Source organism: Amphibalanus amphitrite, unplaced genomic scaffold, assembly GCF_019059575.1.
Source record: "Amphibalanus amphitrite isolate SeventyFive unplaced genomic scaffold, NRLGWU_Aamphi_draft 000046F_arrow, whole genome shotgun sequence".
NCBI classification, from domain to species: Eukaryota; Metazoa; Arthropoda; class Thecostraca; order Balanomorpha; family Balanidae; genus Amphibalanus; species Amphibalanus amphitrite.
Window position 1 is genome coordinate 454027 of NW_024881542.1, and position 19764 is coordinate 473790.

The following is a 19764-nucleotide window of genomic DNA, read 5'->3' on the forward strand; positions in this document are numbered from 1 at the left end:
TACGGTAAACGAACAACAAGAATACCAAACAATGCTAGGTCATCATAAAACACTTTTCAGCTGAAACTTTAGTAGGTATTGAGCAGGGCCTCGTCTAAGGAATTTTCACTGGGGGGGGGGGGCAGAGCCTGAAGGAGCCAAACCTAGGGTACCCCCAAATCCTGTTTTCTCACCGGATTTAGACCACTTGTTTTTCATCACAGCCCTGACACCATGATTTTTTTTTTAACTAAAGGAAAAAATAATAGGGCATCCGACCCATGGTGTTGAGCGTTTTTGAGTGGCAGTGCCTTGTCTAAGGAATTTACATGCCGAGCCTTATGTCGGGGGCCCACACGCATAGACTGAGCGCTTGACTCTGAGCTCTGCCGAGTTCTGAGGGCTAACACCAGCTTCTGGACCCACGCCGGCCTCTATGGTAGCCCACACTGGCTTTATATGATCCATACCAGGCTTTAAGGATCAAGCTGAGTGGAGACAGTATTTTCCCACTAGGGCCCCCTCAGACGAGTGTAATGCGTACGTATCAACTTGGAGACTGATGGCTTCTCAGGTGGATTCTCCGTAAGTCGTAATCGCCGTGGATCTCCGACACAACCTTAAGGTTGTCAGAGGCTATAAATTAAACAAAAAATGAAGATTTCCCCGTGTAGTAGTGCAATTTGAGGCCCGTTGGGACCCTACAGGCTGGTATTTGGCTGGCATTTGCCCACCGGGACTCCACGCCAACTTCTTTAGATAATCCAGCGACAGACCACCAATCTGCGCCTACGTACGACCACCACGGGATCCTGCTTCATTACGACTAGGAGCTACTCTAGCCGCACACCGGTGACCGTCCAGAAGAGGACGACGATAGGCAAAAACAAGAGATTGACGCCCCGAGGACAGAAACAACAGATTGATACGTAAAGGAGAATTTTTTGTCGGTAGAGCGTTGGACTCCGCGTGGTGAGGGCATGCGTCCCGGTTATAACAGTACGGGTTCGAAGCGCGACAGAGTCGCTTGATGTTTATGAGCCTCCTGACAGGTATGGTTGCGGTTGGTGGCAGGCCGTAACCAGTCGAAGTCAGTGAGGGGACCGGCCGTGCGCGGCTATGTGCATACGTAAAACTTTGGGCTCTAAATTCTGCCTTAGATCAGGAATTGCGCGATCGGAGGGTAGAGGGCAGGGCCAACGCAACAAGATCTGCTTAGCGGGGCTCTGTCCTTGTGAATCCTTCCATTCAAAAGGTTCGGACTAAATTTATAAAAAAGAATATCCGAGACACGGAGTTGGGCGCCTGAAAAGACGAAATGTAACGTATTGCTGAGCGAAAAAAAAAAAATGGTTAAGGTCAGATAAACAAAATAAACACTTGATAACAGTCCTAAGTAATCAGCTAGGTATCAATGTGCTCACATTGCATTCATGTTTCGTTTACACATTTGCTTTTATGTGCACTGACGCCTCGACCTAAAAATTCGTTTGCCTTTTGGCTATTGCCGGCCCCCCCAGTAGTGACTTTTTGCCCTGACTGGGGGGGCCAGGCCGATGACTGCGGGGGTTTGGCCCCCCCAGTTAACATGTTAGACGAGGCCTTGGTATTGAGAGCTGATACCTACCTACAAGAATGTTTATTCATAGAATAATTAGAACTACACAGACCAAGTGATCGAAGAATCAAATAGAATTATTACATTCGCTTACCTTGTGTACTTGGCAATATTCAGTAATAAAAGCGGACGAAATTCCACACTAAACAAATAACATTTTACCAGCATTTTACGGCCATGAAACTCAAAACTGATTCTGCTTCGGCGACATTTTAGGCCGAGCACTTTTGATAACTTGCAAGATCGTAAAATTGTACCAGATGTTAACACAAAGCCAAGTCACTAAGCCCATTATGATCTAAATTTAGCAGTCGTCCCATTTAGTCTTCATTTCGTCCACCAACAGCCGAGGCCGCCGAGGCTTGGCCGAGGCTAAGCAAATCTTCACTAGACCTGCGCGCCTCTGGCGGTTACTCAGTGAACCAAAGCTGTTGAACTCTGCCGTTAGGTGGCAGGAGTGTGCCGTTGCACTGTGGCACGGGTGAACGGGCGATCACTGACCCCGGGTGTGGAGTAACGCTGAAGCAACACCGCCGGGCAACAGAGCACGGCCTTAGAAACGTGTTGAGACGGGTGGAATGACTAAGGGACAATGGGTAATTTAGACTGAAATGAAGACCCGCAGCTCAAAAGCACTGATGTTTCGGCAAGCCAGGCAGCAACGTTTAGGTAGGTGCTCGCACGACACATTACGGCATCGATATTGACGATCAGCATTCAGTAAACGGACCGATTGAACAGCTAGTGACAGATAATGTTTGGTTACCGTTGAATGCTTTTGCTCAATGTAAACCGTAAGCTCGAGAGGAGACGTGGGAACTGCAGGAATGTCTCCCGATTGTTCCTGGCCGAACCGTTGGGACGGCAGCCGTAACCCTCATTATCTGCCAACAAACAGCGGCCAAACGGCGCGCCGGCGGAGCATCCGTTACCTACCGCGCCCGGCAGCCGGGCTGGCGGCGCGTCCCACGAGCCAACGCACCATGACCGACGGCCGCGCTAAACGGTCAGGGCCGGCGGACCGGTGCACCGGGCCGCGGTCACTGACCGCTGGCGACCCTGACATTGACACCGCGCGGCCACTGCCGGCTCCGAGCCCGGCCGGTCCTCACTCCGCTACTGCGCACTGCTCAGGATTGGGAAATCACCCCCAGAGGTTTGCCAATCTATTATGCGCCGGTGCATTGGCCCCAATGCACGAATATTGAAACAATTTTGTCGGGTTGAACTTATATCGGTCAATCGCATACCACTTGTAGGCGAATCGTGATTGAGAACAAAACTACGCAGTACCTATGCATACCGCGGAGAATATGACATAAACGAAACTGGCATCGTTCAATGTTTGTTTCCGCATTCTGACCTCTATCAGACCCTCCAGCCAGCGGCGTTTAACATGTCATCAGCTGACAGCCCGTGACATACCTGACAGATCCAGCGGCTGCATGAACACTCGTTTTCCACACAGCGCCAGGGCTGCTCACTTTGGCACACAGTTTGACGGCTAAATCTCGCCACACACCTCACAGCCTCCGGCTATCACCTCCGGGTCCGATCACAACCCGGGTAACTCCGCGCGGGCACTCAGTGAAGGCACTCTGTGCGGACACTCTGCGGTCACTCCGGCGCAGGTCGGGTCACTCCTCCGCGTCTCGGCGTGGCCGCTCTGAGCTCGCCGCGGCCGCCACGCACGTCCGTCCAGCACGGCCGCCCGGCACTGACGGAGCGCTCCGAGTCCGGCCGCGACCGTGGCGCCGACGGCCCGCGGGTCAACGGCCCGGTCGGCCGGCCGGCCAGCGCAGCGGTCCGACCGGCGACACCTGAGCCACTGCAGCCCCGCCCCGCGGCGCCGCGCCGGCCACAGGGGGACAACCCCCGAGCACAGGGTCCCAGACACGTGCGGGAGAGGAGGGTGGAGTGTTCCAATCCAGCTCGTGCGTCTGATGGTCACCGGCGAGAGGTCACGGATAAGATCGTAGTTGGTATCCACTCGGCGCGCTGGTGACTCGCTATTTCAACACGCCTGTTCGAAAACTATCGAACTTGAACTTCAAGCGTCGGAGCCCCACAGTGGCGTGGTGTGGGGTCATGACCAACTGATAGGGCTACCACCTGGCCGAGAGCGCCCCTCCCGCACCCCTCCCCTACATGATATGCACCTCGGTACACCCACCCACGGATAGAGCCACGCCCGGGGACCTCATACCGTGTGTGAACGCCCGGCCCGGCCCGGTGGCGGGTATAGTCGGTGGGCATGGCGGAAAATTACGCCAGGCCAGAGGTCGACAGCGGGCCTGTTGCCAGGTCCCTTGACGGAATGTCAGACATCTGACATCATGGGTCACATCGGACGGACGACGTCCACCGCCGCTGTCCGGCATAGTCCGAACGATACAAATATGCAAGTAATGCACGCAAATGAGTCATTTGATATGAGCAGTAGCCTACTACTCATATTGATCATCCTATACTGCCAGTGGGAGATCAAATATTTACCTAAGTAATTAGATGCCAGAAATGAATAAGCCGGCAACCCAGCTCAAAGCTAGAAGCAGGCTAAAATTATAGCAGCCTTAAAACTAAATCCAAAAGTGCAAAAGATCATTTGTATGTATAGTCAGAAAAGGTATCTGCATATTGTTTTGGCCCTGACATCAAAGTTATCAAAAAGTTAATGAAAATAATCATTCTTATACCTAATTCTAAGGGTGCATCTGATTTTCATTAGCGATCACCGTAAGTGAAGCACAAAACCTTTTTAGGCACCAAATTCAAAACTTCGTAAATTAGGGGATTGAATTTTAACGGATGGTGGATGGATCACAAATAATTGATCATGTGGATTATCATTCGCATTTTTCCTTGGAACCAAGCTGTAGGTACATTACAACTGGCGAAACATTATTAGCGTGTACATTGAACACGAAAGGACCTTTTTTCGTTCTCGGATAAAAAATTTTGTTTGAAATCGTTTGATAAACTAACAATTTAATAATCCATGAAACACTTCTGACGATTACACCTAGGTATGAAACGATGCTCGATTTGAAACCGACTGGTAGTTTTTACAAACAATGAAATGAGTACAACAAAAATATCGACATTTCTTTTATGAATTCGGATGGAATTAGGTTTATATACAATATGCTTTGCGCATAATTATTTTCCCACAAGGACCACGCCTTATTCGTTAGCCCTTTTGCTGCCTTTCAAACAAACGCCTGAAGGTATACTGTATCGCACGACAATTCTAGTTCTAAAGCTGCCGCTAGATGTCAGAAGTATAAACGCCTAAAGGTATGCTGTGCCGCATAGCCCTCTTCCAGTTCTAAATCATGCCGCTAGATGGCAGATGTCAAACGCCTGAATGTAGGCTGTGCCGCACGATAACGTGCGGAACAGGAAATCTATTGAACGTCTGGAAAGCATTGATGATTGTTGATTCGTAAGGGCATAGGTAATTCGGGCGTTATTGATCAATTCCAATATGTGCTCGCAACATTTTTGCTCAGTCAGGATCAAGGCCGTGGAGAGTCGGGGTCGAGGCCGTAGGTAGGTATAGGATAAGCCTAGAGGCAAGCGCACCGAAGGGTTAGATTTATAATTTTAGCACAGGTACTAATTTTAGCCACGAATTGGTTCTGTTCGTTAATAGGAAACTGGAAAGTCTTTAGAGCATTTGGAGTGATTGAAAATAGCTTAATGATTTCGAATCGTGGGCCAGATAGGTATGAAAAACCAGCTCACTGCAGTCTCGCAACCTCCGACGCGAATAGCCTCCGCGGCTCCTTCCTTCACCTTCACCGCTCAGCGGTGCCCTTCAATAAGATCCGAGTGTCGTAAGAGCCTGTCCAGATTGCGCCGTTCTCGGGCTGACCGGCCGACCTTCCGACCGCTACGCACTGCGCGTGCCACGCTCAGTGACCCTGCCACGTGCGGCGCGAGTCACACGTGCGTCCAGCCGAGATGGTCCCCGCCGCACGTTACCACCCGGCGAATGGTCGATTGCGCCGCACGGTCCGACTCCGAGTCAGTTCAGTTCGCCGCCACCAGGCCGGCGGCGGCGCGGCGCCGTCACCCCGCCGCCAAAGGTCAAGTTCAGCGGTCGGCGGCGGCGGCCCCGGCCCCGGCCCCGGCCCCGGTCCCGTTACATTCGCTGCTGGCGGAGTGGGGAGCGCGCCGGCCGCGCCGCCGCGGTCGGTCGTTGACCCCGCAGTGCCGGTCGCGATCGACCGTCGTCGTCCGGCGCGGACGGCCGGCAGGGGCGGCGGAGGCGGGTCCGGGGCGGTCCGCCAGGCCCACCAGCGGACAACGTCTTCAGAATACTCCCCTGGGAACGGTATATCGAACGCTGAAGCGCCCCAGACGAGTTGAGCTGTGCCCACCGGGGCCGGGCCGCTGGCGCCGCCGCCGGCCGCTCGGTTACGGCGCGGCGGCGCGGCTGGCCGCCCGTCAGCGTGACGTAGCGCTGACGTCACTGTGACGTCACCAGTCGGCCGGGAGCGTAGCTCTTCCTCTCAGGGTCAGTGACACACACGCGCTTCCGTGCGCCCGGCAACACAACAAGGGGAGAGGGCCGGGCGCGGAAGTAAACACGCCAAAGTAACGGTACCCGCGCGCCGAGGGGAGAGGGTGTGTCATGGTCGGGGAGAGCGATAGGGGCGAGCTACCCTTCCGCGCGCCGGCCGGCCCGCTAGCCGACCCGCTTACTGGCGCGCAAACAAACAACAGGGAGCGGGCGGCGGGCTGCGGGGCCGGGCGCCGACCCGTTCACCGGTCCCCAGTCGCTCCCGACGAGACATGCAGACCGTCGTGTCGTGGCCGACGCTCTCCATGATCCCGCCCGGCAACGTCGGTCGTCGGCCGGCCGGGGTCGATGACACGGCCGGCTGTGCCGTGCCGCTGCACGCCGGTGTCCCCACGGCCGGCCGGACGGAGTGCCGGAGCAATCACAGCTGTGCACGGCCATGTGGGGCGCGGCCGATCGAGAAGATACGACTGCCCCCGCACCCCACCCCGCCCCGCCCCACCCGCCCCCGCCCCTGCCCCCGCCCCCGCCGTTGGTCTGTGACTCTGCAGCCAGTGTGTTTGACCTCAGCAAAGCGCACCGACCCCAGCGCTCGATCGTTTCACCATAAAGGCCACAATGGCTCATGGCGAGGGGAGTTAGGGTGGAGGCCGACATATCTAGGTTAACGAGCCGACAGAAATATTTCCATGTTTGGTGCGAACTATAGAGTATGAAAGGGTGCGGAATACGAGAACAAGAACGGTTCCCGTGTTCCATCAGCTGCAAAGACCATTTAATTGATAATAGACTTAATCGTATGCATAACGACTGTTGCGATATGAGGGCGCGGACCATTTGAGGCTGAGGGCCATTGTAGGTAAGTATATACCAAGTATATAACATCTACCAAGTACATAACGTAAGTATATAACATCAACTTGGATACCTATATAATTTACATAGAAGCGAGCATTAAGCTATTCTGAAAGTATCGCGTACTGTTTCGCGCGAAAACCATAATATTAGTAACTTGCATTTCAACATGACGACTATGACGACTATAATTCATTCGGTCTTCTCGAATAGAAAGGCGCTGCAAATCAGTTTACCGTTATAACGTAACATCCGTCTCATGTTCCACCGATCTCGTTTTCACCACCCATGGCAACACATACCACGTCATTGATGTGTGAAAAGGAAAAGAAACCTGGAAGTAGTGGCATACCAGTCGGCTGCAGGTTCCACGTTTCCACGCGGCGCGCCGGCTCAGGTGTTGGGGGCAACGACCCGGGAAGTCACTCGGAAAACGTCCCGGCCATGTGGCGATACGGCGACAGAAAGAAACGCTGCCAGTTCAGCCGGGTGACTGTGGCGCTTTAGGAGGCTCACGCGGCAGCTAGAGATAGATGGGATTAGCGTCTGTGCAGAAGGTATGACTCTGAGGTCACGGACCACGGTTCGCGGCTCACGGTTAACGGGTTTACATCACGGAGACGGGGGCAGGGTAGTGGGAATTTAGCCGTCACCGAGCTGGTAGACCAGTGGCGTTTGGACGGGGATGGTTAGGAGAGTCGTGTTGGACATGGCTTGTGAAACCAGTAGGAGTCGTTGACACCGATTTTAGCATATGGCGTTGGCCGGGCTGAGTGGCCTGACTGATCCGGCGGTGAGCTGACCGGCTGACCCGCGGGCCTCCGGACCCGGACCGGAGCCCCCGGAGCCGGCCCGGAGCCTCCGGAGGTCGGTATACCCGCCGAGCGCCGGTCCGGTTACACCGGTTCACGGCTCTGGGTCAGCAGTGCGACCTCGGACCGGCGCCGACCGGTACTCGGTGCTGTTTACCCGAGTCGGGCGCGCCTTCCAGCGCCACCGCGTAATAGACCGGCCAAATCGGCCCAAACCAGTCCCGCCGCCCGCGGCGGATCGCCAGCGAGCGCTCAGCGCAGCCTGCCCGGCCGCCCGGCCAGTTCCGTTTCACCACGCGCCCCCGGGGTATGTGGATTCAGGGTTGGGGCCATGGCGTCGGCTCCAAAAGAAAGCCATGTCAGGGACAATAAAACGTTGAACCCGGCCCCAATGGCGCGCGGCTTTCACCGAGACGCAGCAGGAAGAGCCGTATTGGCGCCGGTGAAAGTAGTCGCGCCGCTAGTTTTTCCGGGCCTGCGCAGCTGGACAAAACGAAGCGCGTCTGGGGGCGGCGGCGGCGGCTCCCGGCCACCCTGGCGGGCCCGAGGACCCACCGAGCCCGTCAGCGTCTCAGACGAACCCCGTGGGGTCCGGCGAGGGTCGCGCCCGGTCCGCGGCGCCCCAGACGCCGCAGCTGCCGGCGCCGCGCTGCGGGATGGTCCACCGATATGTAGGCCACTCATGGCGCGCCGGTCATAAAAACTGGTCCCGGTCCCGACCCACGTGGACCGCGGACCATCGCCGGGGGAGGGGGGAGGGTGACCTACAACCGGACACACCTTGACAGGAGCGGCAGAGCTGGGGTCACACTGCCGCCCGCCGCCGGGTCAGAGCGCAGCGCTCCGCGAAACGATCACAGGGGAGGCTCGCACCGGCTCATGATTCACCCCGTGTCCCGTGAGTAGGCGCGGAGGTCAGTGTCCTATTTCGCCACGGATTTCGAGGAAAGTGGCCAGCGAGTGTCCGTAGGAGCCATATTGTATGTCGCGTTGCAGAAATAAGTGTGTCACATGTGACATGCGTTATGTAATTTTCGATGGCGCACGTCATGAATGCGTGTATCAAGCAATAGAAAGTTGTCCGGTTGCACCTGGTTAATGCATAGGATTTGCCAATTAGCACCGCTGCCAGTGTGCCAGCTATGTTTGGACATGACTGCAGTGTGCAGGAAGAGAGGCGGCCCGACAAAAGTCCGGCAGGCGAATGGCTGAGTCACAACGGTGGTTTATATAACTGCACTTTGACAGTGGGTGAGAGTCGGCGTCTCACTTCATGGAAATGTTTCGTGCGTAATTGCGCCGTAAAATAGAATGTGGAGCAGGTAGGCAAAATGTGCACGTAACAATTCCTTTGATCAGACTTTTAAATTACCTTTAATAGGTTTGTGCAAAAAGACAGATCTAAGTAACAAAATGAAAATAGGTAGCCAATGGGTCGCATTTTAGTCAAGAAATAGGTATGTAGAAGCGTTATGAGCATTCATCAATGGGTGAATTCTACTAAATGACTAATAGGTACAACCCACACAAATTTCAAAAGCCGCTCAATTCTCTTACAAACTATACAAGCCTTCATGTTTGAATAAAGGAATCTTTCGGACCAAGTCACGGCCAAGGGTGCAGTTTTGTCTCGTCAAACAAACACCTTCTTTCTATGAGTCACCACGGTCGTGTTTATGCGAAAACGGCGGGCGACAGACAACTCACAGCTCAGGATGAGTCAGCGATCGGCCAGTCATCTTAGCCTCTCCCCAACCCACCTGTATGACCCACTCCACCGCGCCCACTCCTGAGGAGCTATTAAAGCGGAGGTTCCACCTGCAATCTGCATACAATCTCCAATTTCCCATCCCCACCCCTCACTACCCACCCCTGGGAATCTGCTGGAGCCGGACCGTTGTCCGTGAAACCCTCCCCTCCCCTCGCCCGACAGTGTTCCAGGCGAGCTCCTCCGCCCATGACCGGAGGGGAGGCGGGCCGACCGCGGCGGCCGCGGCCGCGTGCGCCGTTAGTTCCTGGCGCCGCCGGCGACGGCCGCCGCTCCGGAGAAAGTGAAACGCGGTCGTCGGCCGCGGCGGGGTCGACGGCCGCGGCCCGCTCCGTAAAAAGTGAAACGGCCACGGCGCAGGGACGACCGTGGCGGCGGCGGCGCGGCGGAGTTTCACCGCCGGCCAACGACGCGGCTCGCAGGCCGTCCAGTCGCCACCGCTTTCTATTCGAGACCTTTCGCTGCCGGGTCTGTGTTGGCCCTCCATGGCCAGCCGATGGCCAGGGTTGACTGCCGGCTGGGCCGGGTCGGGGTGGATCGGGCTGGGGGTTATAGAAGAGGGCTCGACTTGCAAGGGCAGCCGGTGCCGCGCGATAACGCCACCGCGCTGGTATGATCGGGAACAGGTTATGGCGTACCAGAAACGGAAGCTGCAGCTGCAGCCGTGAGGTCCACCGGCCGGCTGAAGGCTGGTGGGTGTTTGTTGCCGCCTATTGTAGCGCATCCGAGTCTCAGAAAACGCCACAAAAACATCAGCCGGCCCTGACACAACGCAGACTTTGGACACGTCCGCGCCGACTGTATAAACAAGACGGCCGAAGATCGTAAATCGTAAATATTTTCTGTTTTGAATGGTGAATACCACAAACAGAGCCCAAGCGATACATACATGACTTTGCAATCAGCAATTCAGCCTGCAAACTGTATTCTATATTTAACTGGTGGTGAATGCATTGCGTAGTTGAATGCAAGTGTGGTCGTTTTCCATTACAACTTCTTGGAAATCGGAGCATCATAAAGTGAGCACGCGACATAAATTGTCAATTAACATTCATCGCATGTTTCCAGTGTCCTGGCCCCTCACCTGCTGAAAACGAGCTGCCGAGGGACGTGAGCGACTCAGGAACCCTCCAGTGAACGACCGGATGCTTACCTGTAAGGAAAGAAAAAACAGTGGTTAGTGGCGGCGCACATATGACTCGACGCATACCTTTCAGCTATTTTACTTTGTTCGTGTAAATTATAACTCTAGGACATCGATTAGGATATGACCGTGTTCTTGGCCGACCATATCTTACCAACTTTTCCTAAAGCACAAAGTATATTTAAAACTTTATCGCCCAGTTATGTATTCTTTTTAACCTTCCAGGTAAGCACGATATAACGGGGATAACGGACACCATCATCGGCCAAAAGTTTCCACCCGAGCACCTCATCTTCACGACCCTCCCTCGCTCCCGTAAGCCCCGCCCTTCCGTTTGACATTAGATCCCCCGCAATATCCCGAAATAACCGCGACCCGGAGCGTCGCCGTGAGCGATTCTCATTCGGGTCAAGCTCTGGGAGCGCGGGTGACGTTCTCTGGGCCACACCCGCGGCCATTACCTTGTCTTCTGCGTCATCACCTCGCGGGCACCCCAAGAACTGCCTCCCGCACCGCAGTACAACGCCCTGCGCCACGGCACGTCGCAGCGCGCCGCCCCACGCCGCGCCGGCGCTGCACAAGGCATTTCCGGCGCGCTCACGAACCTTGGTCGGCTGACAAAAACGCACCGTGGCCGCGCCATTTCACAATGTGCGGCACGGCGGTCCCTCTCTAACGGTTCGCCGTCATTACGGGCCAGCAGGGACGCGGGAGGGTGGTCCCCGGAGACTGGGACGCAAGGAGGTCACCACCAGACCAGGGAAGGGAGGGGACGGGACACCGGGAGGAGGGGAGGGGGAGAGGGAAGGGCAGAGAAAGGGAGAGGAGGGCGGAGACATTGACGTAAAAGAATGAGTGGGAGTGATACTGTGTTAGAGTGATACTGTGAAGATGAGCGTTTTTAAAGCGAAGATAGGAAGCATTTCGATCGGTGAATAGATCGCGAAACAACACGAGATAATTGCAATTTATCTTCCGCGTTCGAAACCACTGTCGCTCCAGCTCTTGGAAGGTGATCTGTGGCTGGAGATTGGAGAATGGGCGTGGCCGCGCATCTCACATCTGCGCGATGGCACACTTCGGGCCGCTTTTTCGCACCGCGTCCCAGCCAGCATCGCTGCAATCAATCTGGGCGAATTCTCGAGTTGGGGATGATCTACCAATTAGCGGCGTTTCTGTGGCGTTTTTACCCCGCTACTATGTAGGCCACCGCTGATGGTGGATTACTGTAGGCAGTGGCAAAAACGGACCGACAAAAACAGAGGCCGAGCAGGTTTTATCGAGCATGTGCCGTCCAGGTGGGCTTTGTTTGAGCTCGTGCCAGCGCCCAGCCACAATGTGGCACATGCCCGATATAAATGGCGTTAATCCAATCCCCTTTTTGTTCTTACTCTCCCTTTGGACTAGGACAGCCCACAGTATTGAAGTGGGACTAAGTGGCACCTAGAAACTCTAATAAAAACCGAAGGGACCTCACAACCCATCAGCGATATATCTTTACAACTCGGTCTCCCTGGGATTTTATCAGCTTTACGAAAAGAAAGTAGCAAGACCATTGAGTTGCCATTGAGGAATATAAAAAACTCGGCAAATGGTGGACAGCCTACGTGAGTGAAAATCCCAGCCGGGATAAAAAGGGGACAATGTTGTAGATTGACACATCTGGCTTAGCTGAGAGCGGTTGTCAAAGCCCTGATCTGCGTGTTCCTCCCTCGTACTATTGGAGCAGGAAGTGCCGTATTCCGATGGGAGGGGCTCGTCCGGAAGTCAGAGCAGCTCCAGGAAGACGGGGCGGGGAAGGGAGGGGAGCTGTAGTCACAAGGTCAGCCGGCCGGTGCCGACCCGAAGCCAGGGTGACCCGGTGCTGGACGGTCAAGGTGAGATCATCGGACGGAAGGCTGTTCAACCAGCTGCGTTCAGCGTCAGAGGCAGACGGTCAAGCTGACAGCAGGCCGGCCGGCAGCGAGACCCAGGCAGCCGACCCGCCCGCCCGACCGACCGGGCGACCGACCGACCATCGCGGGGTCACCGGAGACGCCCGAGGTCATCGGGAACAGTCACCGGGCTGTGTCACGGTCACACCAACGGAGATGGCTCCAGTGACAACGTGGTATGTTAATTACCGGTCGAACGCGTCAAGGCCAGGGTCAAGTCTCTGTTCCAGGTCTCAGCGACCACCGTATCACGGCCTGCCCAGCAGAACGCCGCAAACAATACACATGGTTGACCTTGAGCGATTCCCTCCGTGGACCAGTGTCTCATGCTATCGTGACCACAAAACCACACACAATAAACGTGCGACATTTAGGAAGAATATCAAGCCATCGCAAGGCTAACAATGATGCGTGCAACCAACGTACAGCCGTGGTGACCACTATCTTACGTAATGGCGACGGTACAATGCGCCCGTTATCCAGTTTATCAGTTTAAAGAAACACCGCGTCGCATTCTGTGCACAATGACGTGTCGACCCCGCCCCATCTAACCGTGACCCCGAAACTGCAGATAGGTTGCCCCACCCTGGCCTCTTTGATAGCCGCGTTCTGACTAAGCACAGTGACAATCGGTGCACTACGAGATCCCGGTGCTTTACCCGTGGTGCGCCGCCGCTCGAGTCGACGCTGGCCGCCACTCGAGGCAACAGCCGACGAGGGGTCACTGGGGTCATCGGCACTGGTGCTCCGCCCGTAAACCACAGGCCGCGCGGCCAGCCGGCCGACGGCCCGTTCCGCTGTCTGAGGCATGGCGATCGGACTGACGCGCCTCGGCCTGTTGTCTGTCTCTGTGTGTTTCTCTTGGAAGAATGGGCTAGATCATGTATATTGGTCGGGTGAATATGAACGTTAAACTGGCCCACCCGTTCGCTCGATGAGTCAGCCAGCCGTCTCCTGATTGGCTGTGTAGCTGACTCCCTGACTCACGCCACACCCGTTCACGGCCGACCGGTCCGATCTCCGTACGTGGGGTGCCCGCGGGTCGATCAGCACCCGCGCGTCCTTCCCAGAGGCCGGCCGGTCGGCTCCGGCTGACTGCTCCGCCCTCCAAACGGCGTCATCTACTCACCCACGGATTGGCACCTCTCGAGGTCGGCTCCTCCCTCGCCTAGACCGCGGCGGAGGCGGGGGACACGGACGTTAGACGTCCGGCCACGCAGAGCACGCATACCTGAGCACGACGGCAAAACACGGAGACCGCCGGCTCCGTCACAAAGACAAGGTCTCGGCGCTGTCGGCACGATCGGCCCCGCCCTGCTGCGTTCTGCTGCGGGCGTTTGATACGCTCAGCTAGACCGGACCACACCTGTTTGCTCGGTAGGACACGGCTCTGCCCGGTGCCCGAGACTGCGCCCTGCCTCCGCCGCGCCGCGCGCTGGACCTCCCGTGCCGCCCTTCACACCCCAGGCCAGATCACAGTTGCATCAGCCGAGCCTGGAACATTACAGTCCCGGCAGCCTCGAGCCGTCCGCGGCAATGCCGGGCCGTAAGCGAAATGAGCCGGGCATTGGGATCAGACTTCGCAGCACACGTAATTACTCACTGGTAGTGTCGCCAGACCAATCCTTGCCGTCACGGTCATCACCACTAACGTCACGCGTCACCAGCACCGTCACCAAACCGTCACCACCACCACCGCCACCACCAACGCTGTCTCTGGCGCCTCTGTGACCGCGAGCGCGGACCTTGGACGGTACGGCCGGTCCTGTGCTCCGTCACGGCCACAACCGGTGACGATGAACTTGAAAAGGTCAGGCGGTGCGACCCCGGTGCCGCCGCGTACTCCGGCGTTGCCATGGAAACAGAGCATGACGTGACAGTCCTGCGCCTCTGCAGCGACTTACGCATCCATATATTGTCACGTGCCGTAATAATAGCATGGCCGAGGGAGGCCGTACACACGCGGGGGGCCGGCCTGGTGCGTAGGTAGGTGCTCGGGGGAGGGGAGGCGTGGGTGTATTGATGCGCCACATGTGCGTGTGGCCACAGCACAACGTCGTCGGTTCGGGAGAAACCTCATCGGAAAACTACGCATCACGTTCGGCGCAGAAAGGAAGGGACGCAGAAGGGAAGGTTCGACAAGGCCGCAACTCTCATGAATGACGCAGTTGGATCTACCCTGATAAGCCTCGACTCGTCCAGGTCAGAGGGAACAGGACAGGGTGATGAATTTCACCTTCGTTTTCACACCACCTCTGCTTTGTCACGCGTCACATGTTCCACAGCTCGCTGACTTCACGCTCTCCACCAGGTCTGCTGGTCTGGAGCGTCTCGCCCGGCTTCCCTTACCGCTGCTCCCCGGCTCCCTTACTGCTGCTCCCCGGCTCCCTCGGCGCTGCTCCCCGTCTCCCTCTGCGCTGCTCCCCGGCTCCCTCTCTGCGACCCGTTGCTTTCCCACCGTGCACGCAGGGCCGGGTGACAAAAACGGAGGCGCCGCGGCTCACAAAGAGGCCCGCAGTGCGTCCAGCAGCCACCAGGAAGCGGCCGAGCGGCCCGGCGATGACTCGGCGCCGCCGTGATGTTTGTCTGATTGCATGCGAAAACAGACGGGGATGCCGAAAACAGACGGCAGGGTTTCACGTCCCCCAGGCGGGGAGTTGACAGCGCGGGGCGGGGGCTGTTGAAGCATTGTGAAACGGAGGGACGGAGGGAGCTCTTCTGGGAGTTTGGCAGCTAAAGTGAGCGAGGAAGCCAGCATAAGCTGATCTACAGACTACCTACTGTGGCTGACAACAGAGATGTGATAAAGCATTCTACTTCACTATACAATTACATTTTACAAGGTACCTATCATCATTGTAAGATTCTCGTCATCGTTCAAAAATGAAAGAACGTAATTTCAACGGATTCGGAACTATAACACTGCTGAAAAGTTCGCATAGATAAAACACCCCTGCGTGGTTCATTCAATCGGTTCTTGAAACACAAACTTCTGCATTCTTAGAAAACTTCGCAGTAGAACCAAAACCATTATCGATCCATCCGCCTCCACCTTTGGAACGTTGAAGGAGGCAGTAGGACAGGACCTCATTCATTCACAGCATGGCATCGTAATTTAACAGCCTTGAGAGAGCGTACGACGCTGACCAGTAGGCCGGCGCGGTGGTGGTAGGCCTTGAACCAAAATATCGTCACTTCCACTATGGGCGTCGCGTCCTGAAGACACGGCTCGGTGTCCACCCGCCCGGATACTGACAGATTCGGAGAAGACGCTCACCGGATACGAGGAAGCAGTTTGAACCAGTGACTGTGTGCGTTCAGGGAAACAGCCAAAAGCCGCTTATCTGCCACCACATGGCGCAGAATCCAACCGACAGATAATCTGATATAAGGGACTACATATACGGTGCTGGGATTAGTGGAAGTCATTGTAGCAGACCTAGTTATATTTTCAGCGTCGCTATGAAAATGTCTAGCTGGTGAACACCATTCCAGTTAAATGTCGGCTCCTTGTTCCGTTTCCGACCCAGTTTGAACTCGTATCCCCGTTAGCCAGCGCCAGACCGGCAGCACACCGTCCGTCGTCGCTGTCTGCCCCGAACAATAGCCCTTCTTTCCCCCTAAAACGACCCAGAAAAAAATCAAAAGAAAGCAAATCATTGGCGAGACGCCAGGTGCGCATTTTTTGTCGCACGGTGGTGGCGACCCTCTCGCAACGTACGCAGTAAAAGGGAAAGTCAGACGGTCTTACCCGACCCAGACATTGAGCTATTTATGTCGGCTGGCCGTGGACGTCGGCCGGGTTAGGATGTTGTAACACCAGCGTCGAATGGTAGTAGGCGGGTCTCGGAGCCAGACCGGGAGCGTGGAGCATTTGTCAGCGCTAAGGCGGCTCATGGCTGACAGTTTTATTGGGGCGCTAATCGCCTTCACCAGCTCTATGGTTCCTATGGGGAAGACGAGGCGGAGACGTCGGCCGTACCGTCTTCAGACGTGGACAGAGGCACCGGGAGTTCCGGGCCACTGTTCGGTGGACATCTGTGGCCATCGACGACTGGGGTCCGTTCGTTCTTCGGCTCGACACATCCGTTTGAACAAGAGGGAGCAGACATATCACATCAGAAGATGTGAGCAATGCAGAATGGAGTATTATCAAGAGTATACAAGAACTTCCATTTTTCCTTTACAAACTGTTCTATAAAACAAAGGTAACAATGATAAGTGATAAGCAAAAGGCGTCTTTTAGGTGTCTTCAGTTTCGATTAGCCTATTTCTAAGCCTCAAATCCATCCACATTTCGTTGTTCGATTTTTGCCACAAAGACAAGGAATCTGAAATCATTTGGCCGTCTAGCTGGAGAGAGTAACGGAGCGAGGAGAGAGAAAGAGAGACGAGGACGGAGAGCCGGAGGGAGGGTTGCCTTGTGCGGCGCGAAGGCCACGTTTTGCAGCCGTTTTTCTGGTCAGTTGAGAAACAGCACATTCAGCCAGCTGCGTCCCGGCACCGAGGGCGAACAACGACCGAGCGGCGAGCAGTCAGCGGCGGCGGGCCGATCGGGCTGCTGGAGCAGTCACCAGCCCGGCAGATCGGGCTGCTGGAGCACTCAGTCAGCGGCCGGCGGGCAGATCGGGCTGCTGGCCGGAGCAGTCAGCGGCGGCGGCAGATCGGGCTGCTGGAGCAGTCAGCGGCGGCGGGCAGATCGGGCTGCTGGAGCAGTCACCGGCCCGGCAGATCGGGCTGCTGGAGCAGTCAGCGGCGGGCAGACTGAGGCTGCTGGAGCAGTCAGCGACGGGAAGATCAGGCTGCTGGAGCAGTCAGCGGCGGGAAGATCAGGCTGCTGGAGCAGTCAGCGGCGGGAAGATCAGGCTGCTGGAGCAGTCAGCGGCGGGAAGATCAGGCTGCTGGAGCAGTCAGCGGCGGGCAGATTAGAACTGCTGGACAATGTGGAGGGCAAGGGAATACACACGCAAATAGTGCTTCTCATATTACTTCCTACATCATTATTTCATTAACTACAAATGTCGGCGACTTCGTGAGGCGTGATGCTCTTTCTGTTGATGAAGATAAGGGCTTGAACAGGCTTAAAACAAAGCAATTTCAACCGCATGTTTGTGTAAGCGTGCCAGGACCGTCGGCCGATGGTCACTTTCCGGTGTCAGTGTCTGTGTCAGACACATCACCATCCGGTGTCAGCAGTGTCAGTGTCGGGCGCGGCGCCGAAGTGTCCTTCGCGGGGCGGGCCGCCGTCACGGTGCCGCCGGCCAGAACGTCACAAACACCAGCATGTTGCACGCGCCAAACTGGGCCAACAACGACAAAAACCGGCGCACTTCCGACACGACGCAATGGCCGGCAAGGCCAGCACATGTCAGCCGCGGTGCAGGCAAAAACGGCGCGGCGCGGCGGCGCGCGACCACCGGCTGTGCGCCGCTTCTGCCGCGCCGCCGCCGCCGCCGCCGCCCCACCGAGCCGCTGTCATCTCGACCGACCGCCACTTCCGGGCGGCACGCACATTCCGGAAGCACGGCGGTGTCGTGAGGCGCGATCGATTCTCCGCCGCGGGGTGGGATGACACATGCCTCCCACTGCACCGCTGGCAGCGGGTCAATAGTGCCTCGCTGACACCCTCGCGGCCCGCCTCCCCTGCCGCCTCCCCGCGTCATCCCGTTAGAGGGCGGCCGCGCCGCGCGCTCCCCTCCCGCAGCTCGAAGGCCTCCCCCGGGCTCGCGGCGCGGCCAAGTGCGTCGTTAGGAGCGGGAGCGGAGATTGCAATTTCGGCGCAGCGCGCCTGCGCAGTCGGCCCCGTCCATTGCAGCCGTTCAGAGCAATCAATAGCGCTTGCATCAGTTTCGACGCACATCTGGCGAGTCACAGGACCGGCTTCCGAAAATGGGAAGAGCGATAACACGCGACGAGGTGAAGCCAAACCGCAGAGTAGCATTAGACAGACCATTTATGCCAGGGGTCGGCAAATGGTGGGGCATGCCCCCTTTGGGGGTAATGGCGCCCTTCGGCGGGGGGTAATGAGGGCCTCTGAGAAAGCCTCATCTTTTTTTAGAATTAATGGCTCCCTTGATGGGACAGACATCGCAACTGTTGTGCCCCAGGATTCAAAAATTAGTCGAGGGCAAACGCACAAAGCATGAACTGATCGCATGCCAATTTTCATGTACATAGCTGCTCACCATTCCGTACAGCCGTGGAAAGTAACTGTCATGTATTAGCCGGCGCTCGCCTGTTGGCGTTTTCACAGTCACTAAAGCAAGGGAGAGGAGTTGTCCATTGCACCCTGACCCGTGCATCTCGGCCTCTGAGCTGGAGCTTTGCAGAAAAATTGAGCGTGCTGCCCGTGAAGATAGGCAGCCGCTACTACCCAATTTAAAGGTCCTTGGTCATTTGGTGACCTTCCAGAGGTCAATGACAAGTCCCGAGTAAATCGGCTCTTGCTGTAGCTTCTTGAAGTGAGATTTTGTGGACTGCCATGATCTCAAGAAAGATCTCACAAATCAACGGTTATTCGGGTTAAGGTCATGCCATTTTCAGGACAGATAAAAATGATCGGCTCGAGGGTACAGTTTTTATGATCCGACCCTTTTAACGTGATCTATTCCCGAAAAATACACGCTACCCCTATTCGTATGGGGGTTAACCCGCGCCCTGATGGGGCTCCTGGGTATCCACGCCCTGCTGGAGGTGGAAGTTGAACCCCCTCCCCCCTACTAATTTGGCTCCTGGGTCACTAGCGAACCGCCGTAGTCGGCGTTCGAAAGAGAGTAAGACATGATGGAGGAAAACTATGGCCACTTTTTAGGTCAAGTCAAAAGTCAGCTCACCATAGGTCATCGAACGTAAAATTTCGCCAATTTCCAGGTCAACCTTTGACAATTTTCGACAAACTGGCCTATAGCTCAGGAAAGGATAGAGCTACAGAGCTGCGGAAAAACGCATTCGATAGCTCTCTTAACGTTTTTTTTTTCTGAATGACGCCCTCAGATTTAACCTAAGAATAACGATTTAGCCTGCGGAGACAAAAAAGGCTAAAATGTACGTTGTTTGCTGATAAAATGTACGTTGTTTGCTGATAGTTTTTCTTCAGTAGCGTTTCACTCAGAACTTGCAAGAGCTC

General features: G+C 56.0%; 1 protein-coding gene across 4 annotated transcripts in view; it reads right to left on the reverse strand.

The window, feature by feature from the left end:
• The window catches only part of LOC122377511 (hormone receptor 4-like), a 92993-nt gene that overhangs the window by 18061 nt on the left and 55168 nt on the right, over positions 1-19764 (reverse strand). The window contains exon 1 of one of the 4 annotated variants that reach the window (XM_043357599.1): positions 3023-3316. The exons of the other annotated variants lie outside the window; for them this stretch is intronic. Within the exon in view, the coding sequence (XP_043213534.1) occupies positions 3023-3044 (22 nt within the window). The 5' untranslated portion in view covers positions 3045-3316. Of the gene's footprint in view, positions 1-3022; positions 3317-19764 lie in introns of those variants that run through there. 4 annotated transcript variants of the gene reach the window in all.